This window comes from Oryza glaberrima, chromosome 2 (assembly GCF_000147395.1).
Source record: "Oryza glaberrima chromosome 2, OglaRS2, whole genome shotgun sequence".
In the NCBI taxonomy this organism is placed as follows: Eukaryota; Viridiplantae; Streptophyta; class Magnoliopsida; order Poales; family Poaceae; genus Oryza; species Oryza glaberrima.
The window spans coordinates 18694738-18705911 of NC_068327.1; the positions used below are offsets into that span (position 1 = coordinate 18694738).

General features: G+C 44.7%; 1 protein-coding gene and 1 non-coding gene across 2 annotated transcripts; one reads left to right on the plus strand and one right to left on the minus strand.

The window, feature by feature from the left end:
- Positions 1-591: 591 nt before the first annotated feature.
- On the minus strand, positions 592-672 carry TRNAL-AAG (transfer RNA leucine (anticodon AAG)). The gene has a single exon. It is a non-coding gene; the product is annotated as a tRNA-Leu (tRNA).
- A 232-nt stretch (positions 673-904) lies between these two features.
- LOC127762043 (uncharacterized) lies at positions 905-1739 on the plus strand. Its single transcript, XM_052286393.1, has one exon. It carries the CDS (start codon positions 979-981, stop codon positions 1402-1404), a length of 426 nt encoding a protein of 141 aa, XP_052142353.1. The 5' UTR covers positions 905-978; the 3' UTR covers positions 1405-1739.
- The last annotated feature ends 9435 nt before the right edge of the window (positions 1740-11174 follow it).

Here is an 11174-nt window from a genome sequence, read left to right on the forward strand (position 1 = left end):
CATCTTTGCATGTTAAGCTTAAGGAGTTAGTTAGAGGAAAAAAAAGGAGAAAGATAATTTGGACCATAGATTAATCATTTAAGCACTAACTAAGTGAGGATGAACTATTTAAGTATGTATGATATTATAAAACATAGTAAAGATATACATTGAAATATTATGTGAATTATGTGGGATGATAATTTAACATACTTGTATTTTAAAAACTCTTAAATTATAAAAACTAAAAAATTATAGATAATATAACATGTTTGCATGATGTTTAAATGTGATGATTGTTAGTGGATGATGATGTGGCATCTTGTTAGTGGATGATGATGTGGCATCTTTGCATATTAAGCTTAAGGAGTTAGTGAGGGATAACTTTACAGTAAGATGGAATTAGTTAATCAGTATTCATCAGTTACCACTATACATTTTTCTTTAAATAGTATTCATCAGTAACCACTATACATTTTTCTTTACTAATTACTCCTTTAATTAAAATTTTAAAAATTAAATAAAATTATTTAAATACAAAACATATTGTTAATTACTCCTTTAAATAAAATTTTAAAAATAAAATAATGTTCTTTAAATACAAAAACATATTGTTGAGAGTGGGATTTGAACCCACGCCCTTTCGGACCAGAACCTTAATCTGGCGCCTTAGACCAACTCGGCCATCTCAACTTCTTGGCCAATCAGTTATTTTATTCTAATTGAAATAGTTCGTATTACAGATCACACATCTTCCGTGTACCAAATTCGCTAATCACCCGGATCGCGTGTGCCCGTGCGCGGAAAAGCAACACCAGCATGCACACACACACACACACACCAAAAACGCAAATCCAAGCATCGCACGCTACATCAGCAACAACGGCACTATATAAACCCATCTTAACGACACCTGATTAGCAGCTCCAGTACACTAATTAACCCAAACTCCCTCCACACACATTAACCACTGCACAAACGCAGCCAGCGACAGCGAGGATGGCCGGCCGAGCCAGCTGCTTACTCATCCTCCTCCTCCTCGCCATTGCCGGCCTCGCCGACGTCCTCGCCGCCGGCGGCGCGACGCCATCGTCGTCGTCGTCGTCGTCGCAGCTGAGCACGACGACGGCGGCGGAGTTGAAGGAGGTGAACGGGATGCTTGCGTGCATGATCGGGTGCTTCACGCAGATGTTCGGGTGCGCCTTCGGGTGCATGGCGAAGGGCCCCGACACGACGCTCTGCGTCGTCAGCTGCAACCAGAACAGCATCGTCTGCATGGTGCGCTGCGCCCTCACGCCGCCGCCGCCCAAGCCCAAGCCCACGCCGCCGCCGCCCGCGCCCACGCCCAAGCCTCCCGCGCCCTCGCCGTCGCCGCCGCCGCCCAAAGCCGCCGGCCACGGCGTCGCCGGCGACCCCTTGGCCTAGACATGTACAGCTCAGCTCACTCTACTATACCCCTACAAGTGCTAGCTCCTGATACGACATTATAAATGTGCCTAGCTACGTGATATATAATCAAGAATCAAGAAAATACAAACTGATAAAAGAAAAAAAATCAAGAAATACGTATCTATGTAGATCTCATAGTTTTCATATATGCATTTATGTGGCTGAACATGTGTTTGTGCCAGCCATATGTAACAAATGAAAATGGGTCGTCAGTCATACTGAGTGTATGTATTTAGTATGACCTGAGAAATGTACTCAATTGTGTAATGTTCCATAATTATGTTCTGGAAATGAAAATTTTAGATTATATTTTTGTCTGTGCAAACATCTGCTCTTGCCTAATAGCACTTCCTTAATTACCACAGGTTAGTATGGTCCTTCCTACATGCCAAAATCACACCAACAACGGCTGCAAAATGTATGTATTCATCAAGTCACTTTGCTGACTGTCAGATGGGTGGCTTTCTAAGAATTAACAAGCAAATTGTAGTATAAAATGTGAGACTTGAGCAATGTGTTAAGATACGGAAGTGTAACTTAATTTACAGTAAACTGTTAATACAACTTACAGCCTGTAGTTCACCTGCAAGAGTTGCATCTCTCCCTTTACTCCACTTTGAGACAGTATGTACACCTTTTTTTTTAGTACATAATCAATCTTTAGTCCTGCAACACAGAGTAATAACATAATGGCAAGCCAACATTACATCTGCACTAATCTATCTATCTATCTATCTATTATATTATTAAAACAGCTTTGAAAGGAGGCACCACATTCGCTGTTGAGGCTAGAAATTTCCACATTAATCGGAGAAAAAGAGAAAAAAGCTACACCTTTAGATTAGACAATGCATATAGATTAAAGGGAGTAGATTTGTTGGGCAATATTGCTATCGGTACGAAACAAACTCTATTTATATAATACATAAATAGGAAAGGTTAAAGTACTTCTAACGAGCATGCATGTCAGAGTCCTAATAGTATTTAGGCAAGGTATGTCCGATTGGGTGTGGAAAAAAAAGGAAAAAAAACACAATCCACGGAAGGTAAAGGGAAAAAAAAGATGCACAGTCCACGAAAGAGTATTTTGTAGCTACCAAAAGTTCACTTGCCCAGATAATCTTGATGCCACTCTAAAATCACGTGCATTCATCCATCTTGCTATCAACACCTACACGATAGATCACTGGAAATAATTTTGTAGCCTACCAAAAGTTTTTTTTTTCTACTTAAATACATATTTGAGGAGTCTGTTCACTATATTGGAACTAGAAAAAATATGCATAATTATATTTGACGTTTAATTATGCGTTTAATTATGAGGGCTTTATATTTACCCCATTAATCATATTTAAAAAAGTTTAGACCATTAATATGGTCGATTTAATTTAAATAAGTTATAACAAAACATATACAGTATATAAGTTAATCGTATAAAAAAATAATTTGGCGTCACGGATCACTTTAATAAATAATAATTATAAACACACGGGTTCAGACAAGAAGGAAAAAAACATCCATGTCTTCGTAATATTTACCACTTTGTGAACCCTTTACTTGAGAAAATAAAGAACAAGTTATTATGCCATATGTCATGTGTTATACTCCCTCTGTTTCATATTATAAGTTATTTGATTTTTTTCTTAGTCAAAGTCGTTAGGTTTGACCAAGTTTATAGAAAAATACACTAACATTTTAATACAAAACAAACATATTATCAAAATATATTCAATGTTAAATTTTAATGAAGCTACTTTGGTGTTGTAAATATTACTAATTTTTTCTATAAATTTGGTCAAACCTAAAGAAATTTGACTAAGAAAAAAGTCAAATGACTTATAATATGAAATGGAGGGAGTAGCACCTAAAACATAATTTTCATATATAACCAACGTCACCCACCTACACGATCACAAGCGGTCCATGAGAAGGCCCGCTTGCGATAATTTCGGTCTATGGTGGGAGGCTTGGGGTCGCCTATGTAAAAGAATTATCATAGGCAACCCACTACGCTGGCCACCTCTAGAAATACATTTATTTTTTAGGACTACAAATAACGGGTGTAAGTGGGTAAGCCGTGAACTTACTTATAAGTCAAAATAAGTAGGTTCATGACTTATAAGTCAAAATAAGTAGGTTCGTGGCTTATCTACTTACACCCTTACTACAAATAAAGAATAGTTCATAACAAAATACAATATATAAATATCCAAAAGTAAGAATAATAAAAATTTTGAATAACAAATAGTAAAAATTCTGATATTGGTTTTCAATACTAATCCAAATAAAATTGTAACAACCCAAAATAAATCAGGAATATATTTAGAAATTAAAAAATCCGGAATAAAAAAAGGAATATGAGGAAGAGTACATCTAGAACACAAAACGAGATTAATAAAAATCTAGAATAAAACATAAAATAAATTCTAAATTGGGATTTGAGTACAATTAGAAAAGAATTGAAGAATGCCACTAAAATTTCTATCAAATTATAATAAACCAACAAGAAAAGACTACATACCAAGAAGGGTATATAAAAAAATACATTATGAAAGGAGGCATCACGTTCGCTGTGGGGGCTAGAAATTCCCACATTAATTGGAGAAAAAGAAATGGAGAGTCCAACTAGAAATACAATTTAAAAACAACTAAAATTCGAAATTAAAAATAAGCAATATTGAAACAAGAGTCCTTATAAAAACCCAATACGAGATTAATTAATATTCGAAATGAAAATAAAATAAAATTCAAAATTAGCAAAAATAAAAGGAAAAGAAGAGTTCCGGTAGAAATACAATTTAAAAATAACTTCGGAATTCCCACATTAATCGGAGAAAAAGAAAAGGAGAGTCCAACTAGAAATACAATTTAGAAATAAGTGAAATTCAGAATTAAAAATAAGCAATAGTGAAAGAAGAGTCCTCATAAGAACCCAATACGAGATTAATTAATATTAGTAATAAAAAAACATCTGAAATTAGTAAAAAGGAAAAGAAGAGTTCGAGTAGAAATACAATTTAAAAATAACTAAAATTCAAAATTCCCACATTACTCGGAGAAAAAGAAAAGGAGAGTACAACTAGAAATACAATTTAAAAGTAACTGAAATTCAGAATTAAAAATAAGCAATATTGAAAGAAGAGTCCATATAAAAACCCAATATGAGATTATTAAAATTCGGAATAAAAAATAAAATAAAATCCGAAATTAGCAAAAAACGAAAAGAAGAGTTCGAATACAAATACTGTCAGGGTTACGGGTTAGGTATACCCTTTACCATTCGATATACGTCGCATATCGGTATGGCATACCTACGCGCATACGGATACCCTCTGCATATATTAAGGAAATCCTTCACGAAGTTTACGGACGAAAAGAGTCCTACTCGGACAAGACTGGGTCGTCAATGTATCGTGTAGGGTCTGATGTCTCCAAGTTCGACTTGGAAACCGCCTGACCTGTGATATAAAACGGACCCCCGGGGGAGGACCTAAGGCATCGAATCTCAGAGCCAACACAACCCCCACAGCCTATGAAGCCGGAGCCTGCAGGAGCCAAACCGCCAGGGATCTAGTCGAACCAACTCGACTACGATCTCGCCGGATCCCTCGAGTTCCACCGTTCCCTTTGTAATCTGTGTTTTTCCATCATATAATCCCACATCAACTGGATTAGGGCTATTACCTATCAAGGGGCCTAAACCAGTATAATCTTTGTCTTCTGTTTGCTTGATGTCGTTGTACGTAGATCCTTGTACCAACGTACCCCAATACCCTCTATATCCGGTCTACGGGTATCACCCGCCGACAGTGGCGCGCCAGGTAGGGGGACTTGGTACTCAAGGTTCTACTACTATGTCATCCAGCTTCGTCGACAACAACGTCAACACCAACCTCAACCAAGGATTCCCTGCTTCAACAATGCTGGCATGGACTCAAGTCGGCGAAATCGTCTTCCCAGTTTACACCACAATGCCGATCTCAGCCGGTCCATCAATGACTGGAAACGAGAACGCAGTGGCTACAAACCAAGACGACTGCATGTCGAAAGATCCTCCCGCCGAGGCGGAGAACGGAACATCAACGACATCCGAGCTCGAGAAGGTCCAAGGCGGCCAAACCTTGTCACTCCGACAAGAACCACGAGCCGATAAGGATAACTTCCGAAGCGACAAGGTCCTGGTGTCCTATCCACAAAACCAGGAAACATACTTTGCAAGCCTGCTGGGTTTTTCTCAACGTCCGCGCCGAAATTCGCGCCTGTAAAGAGAGTGGAATTCAGCGTATTTCTCCAACTTGTGATGTCTATTGTCCTATCCACAAGACAAAGAATCATGACCTCTCAAGCTGCAAGGTTTTTCTCAGCGCCATGAAGGTGCCATCTCCTAAGGTCCAACAGTCACACATCCCCATCAGGGATAAAGACAAGGAACGAGGAGCGACGCCAACTTCAGATCGATTTGTTGGGGTAATCAACATCGGTCCCCATGAACCATCAGTCTTGCACCTCCTCGAAGACTATGGATCATCGACAGCGAGCGCGCCGCGGGAAGTATTGGCTATCGACGATGTCGGCACGTCAGCGCGCACCAATGTAGAAGCGGAGAATCAAGTGGCCACCCCAGCCCAGCCCAGCACATCAGAGCCGTCCACGCTATACTGAGGGAAACCCCCTACGATCCCGTTCTGAACGACGATCTCGCGCGTTGGACAGAACGACTACGGGAATCAGTGACCAACCTCAGCAACGCGTTCGAAGAGGCTGCTGCCGCAGCGCACCCAGAGCAGCCACCAACTGGCGATGCCAATGGTGAAAACCCTGAACGGAGGGAATCGCCTCATCGGGCCACCCCTCCACCTCGCGGCACCGGCGATCTCCGCGATCACCTGAACGGCCGCCGAGAGGCACGACGCACACGAGACAATGAGAACCATTCCCAGCGCCATGTCTCTTCACGGCGTCATGATAACCAAGATCGAGGAGACCGTTCAAACGAAGACCGAGACCGTGATAACCGCCACATATGCCACGATCACAACAATCGCGAACGGCGGGCGCCAGGCGATACTGGTCGAGGATGTCACCATAATGATGACGATGATGGAGACCGGCGCCGAGACAACAGCGGAAGACGACGATAAGATTCTCGAGAGCCAGGCCGACATCCTCGTAATCGTACGCCGGAACCAAGCGACCCATCGTCATCGTCATCATCCTCGTCTTCCTCATCATCAGACAGACATCCACGAAGGACACACGATCGCCGACAACCCACCGCCCCTAGCGCTGGGTGTAGAGCTTTCAGTCGTTCCCTGCGTGATGTCCGATGGCCTGAGAGATTCCGACCCGGAGCAATAGAGAAGTACGATGGGAGCACCGACCCAGAAGAGTTCCTTCAAGTCTACTCCACAGTACTCTACGCCGCCGGAGCAGACGACAACGCATTGGCTAATTATTTGCCAACTGCGTTAAAAGGCTCTGCACGTTCATGGCTGATGCATCTCCCGCCCTACTCAATCTCTTCGTGGGCAGACCTGTGGCAACAGTTCGTCGCCAACTTCCAAGGAACCTACAAGCGCCACGCTATCGAAGACGACCTACACGCGTTGACACAGAACTCAGGTGAATCCTTGAGGGAATATGTTCGGCACTTCAACGAGTGCAGAAATACAATCCCCGAAATCACCGACGCTTCTGTAATTTGCGCCTTCAAGTCCGGTGTCAGAGATCGCTATACTACCTAGGAGTTGGCAACAAGACGCATCACAACTACTCGGAGATTGTTCGAGATTGTTGAGCGATGCGCCCACGCAGATGATGCGCTAAGACGCAAGAACGATAAGCTGAAGACCGGGGGAGAGAAGAAACCAGCCACGGACACACCTGAGTCAAGCAAGAAGAAAAATCGCAAGAATGGGAAAAGGAAAGCTCAAGCAGAAGTTCTCGCAGCAGAATACGCGAACCCTCCCAAGTGCCCAGACCCACAAAGTAGCGACGCAAAGAAAACATGGTACCCCATACACAAGACGGACAGACATTCTTTGGAGGATTGCCTTGTTTTCAAAAAGTTGCTCGAGAAGCACATTGCATTTGAAAAAGGCAAGCGAGTACGCGTGGTCGAAAAGGATGCGGAAGCGGCTCCCCAGGAATCGGACTCAACATATCTAGACTCTGACCTCCACGTTTCACACATCTTTGGAGGTTCCACAACGTACTCCTCAAAGTGAGAATACAAGAAAGTGGAACACGAAGTCTGTTCGACATGGCAGGGGGCTGCACCGAAGATGAAGTGGTCTGAACAGAAGATAGAATTCTCGGAAGAAGACCACCCCAAGACTGCCGTCATCCTAGGACGATATCCGATCGTGGTCAAACCCACTATTCGGAACATCAAGGTCGCGCGGGTTCTCATCGATGGTGGCAGCTCAATCAACCTTCTTTTCACCAGCACTTTGGACGCAATGGGAATTCCGCAAAGCGAGTTGACACCAACCGATCAACCCTTTCACGGAATTACTCCCCAGTCCTCGTCCAAACCATTGGGCAAGATTATGTTGCCTGTGACTTTCGGCCAAGCTAACAACTTCCGAACGGAGCAGATCACCTTTGATGTCGCTGAATTCGATACAGCTTATAATGCCATGATCGGGAGAACTGCACTTGCGAAGTTTATGGCCGCATCTCACTACGCGTATCAAGTACTCAAAATGTCAGGACCGAAGGGAACAATCACTATTCAAGGGAACGCAAAGCTGGCGGTGCAATGCGACAAACGGAGCCTCGACATGGTCGAGCAAACCCCAGCCCACCCGCCATGACTGAGCCACCCAAGAAAGTGAGCAAGACAAACAAGACGCCGAAACCGGACAGTGCAATCAAGATCGTTCCACTGTCCAGTGCCAACCCCGACAAGACCGTCAAGATCGAGGCGACACTAAGCGAGAAATAGGAACTCGCGCTCGTCACATTCCTCCGCGACAATGCTGACGTGTTCGCTTGGCAGCCGTCCGACATGCCGAGGGTCCCCAGGGAGGTGATTGAGCACAAACTCATGGTGCGACCCGATGCCAAGCCAGTAAAGCAAAGACTGCGGAGATTTGCACCAGTCCGAAAACAAGCCATACGAGAAGAGCTCGAAAACTTCTCAAAGCTGGCTTCATCAGAGAAGTACTTCATCCAGAGTGGCTAGCCAATCCAGTCATGGTGCGGAAGGCCAACGGGAAATGGAGAATGTGCGTCGACTTCACCGACCTCAACATGGCGTGTCCCAAGGATCACTTCTCTCTTCCTCGAATAGATTAACTGCTGGACTCAACAGCCGGCTATGAGCTGTTGAGCTTTCTCGACGCTTACTCTGGCTACCACCAAATCAGCATGGCAAAAGAGGACGAAGAGAAGACAACATTTATCACGCCATTCGGGGTATTTTGCTATGTTAAGATGCCGTTCGGACTCATAACCACAGGGAATACTTTCCAGCGCATGGTCCAGGGCGCACTTAGCGACCAGCTCGGTAACAATGTCGAGGCATACGTCGATGACATCGTTGTCAAGACCAAGACAAGCGACTCATTGATTGACGATCTGCGGAAAACGTTCGACAACCTCCGACGATATCGCCTCATGCTCAATCCAGAGAAGTGCACGTTCGGAGTACCGTCGGGCAAGCTGCTCGAATTCCTTGTCTCCGGCAGAGGAATAGAAGCAAATCCCGAGAAGATCAAGGCAATCGAGAACATGAAGTCGCCCACAAGACTCAAGGAAGTACAAAAGCTAACCGGATGCATGGCAGCACTGAGCAGGTTCGTTGCTAGGATGGGAGAACGAGGGCAACCTTTCTTCGCTCTGCTGAAGAAACAAGACAAATTTGTATGGACACAGGAAGCCGAAGAGGCATTCGTTGCACTCAAGCGCTATCTATCAAACCCCCCTATACTTGTTGCTCCCCAACCTAATGAAGAATTATTCCTCTATATTGCCGCCACGCCATATTCCGTGAGCATTGTCATTGTTGTCGAGAGAGAGAAAGTACAATGACCAGTCTATTACGTCAGCGAAGCTCTCCACGACGCAAAGACAAGATATCCATAGATCCAAAAGCTACTTTACACGGTCATCATGACATCAAGGAAGCTACGCCACTACTTTCAAGCCCACAGAGTCACAGTTGTCTCCTCCTTTCCGCTCGGTGAAGTTGTGAGAAACAAAGACGTTGTCGGCCGCATTGCGAAATGGGTAGTCGAGCTGAGCCAATTTAATGTCCACTTTGTGCCACGAACAGCCATCAAGTCCCAGGTACTCGCCGACTTCGTAGCCAATTGGACTATGCCTGATAACAAATCAGACAACCAAGTCGACACCGAAACGTGGACAATGGCGTTCGATGGTGCACTCAACAGCCAAGGAGCAGGGGCAGGATTTATCTTAACGTCTCCTTCCGGAGATCAATTCAAGCACGCAATCCACCTCAACTTCAGGGCAACCAATAACACAGCCGAATACGAGGGACTACTCGCCGGGATAAGAGCTGCAGCCGCCCTTGGGGTCAAGCGACTAATCGTGAAAGGGGACTCCGAGCTAGTCGCGAACCAGGTGCACAAAGATTATAAATGCTCTAACCCCGAGTTATCCAAGTATCTCGCAGAAGTCAGGAAGCTAGAGAAAAGGTTCGATGGGATTGAGGTCCGACACGTCTACCGCAAGGACAACATCGAGCCAGATGACCTAGCACGACGTGCATCCAGACGACAACCGCTCGAGCCCGGCACTTTTCTGGACATCCTGACGAAGCCATCAGTAAAAGAGGTTAGCGGCGAAGTTAGCCCGGCCGCCCCCCACATTAGCTCGGAGGCCACAAAGGCAGAACGCGCCGTTGCCGATATCGAGACCACAAATGACTGGCGCATCCCACTAATCAAATTCATTGACAGCGAGGAGTTGCTCGAGGACGATACTGAAGCCGAGAAAATAACCCGTAAAGCAAAAATCTACTGTATGGTCGGCAACGATCTATACAAGAAAGCGCCAAACGGGGTACTTCTCAAATGCTTCTCGTCCGACGACGGCAGACACCTCCTCCTTAATATACATGAAGGCATCTGTGGGTCACACACCGCCGGTCGGACATTAGTCGAGAAAGCTTTTCGACAAGGGTTTTTCTAACCAACCGCCCTTAAAGATGCATACGACATGGTCCAGCGATGTGAAGCCTGTCAATTCCACAGTAAACACATAAAGCTACCCGCGCAAGCGCTCTAGACTATCCCTCTTACTTGGCCGTTCTCGTGCTGGGGGCTAGATATACTCGGGCCATTCCCACGAGGACAAGGCGGCTACAGGTTCCTATTCATGGTGATCGGCAAATTCACTAAGTGGATCGAAGCAGTACCCATGGGGGAAATCAAGGCCGACAACGCCATCAAATTCATCAAGGGGATATTTTGCAAATATGAACTTCCGCACCGCATCATAACCGACAACGGCTCCCAGTTCATCAGCGCCGATTTCCAGGATTACTGCATCGGGCTTGGAGTCAAGATATGCTTCGCCTCGGTCTCTCATCCTCAAAGCAACGGACAAGTCGAGAGGGCAAACGGCATAGTACTACAAGGGATCAAAACCCGAGTCTACGACAGGCTCATGTTACACGACAAAAAATGGGTCGAAGAACTCCCATCAGTACTATGGGCTGTACGCACCACACCGATAACGTCTAACAAGGAAACACCCTTCTTCCTCGTGTACGG

Bases quoted from the DNA above. Each gene is read 5' to 3' on its own strand.
- LOC127762043 (XM_052286393.1), top strand. From the start codon at position 979: ATGGCCGGCCGAGCCAGCTGCTTACTCATCCTCCTCCTCCTCGCCATT.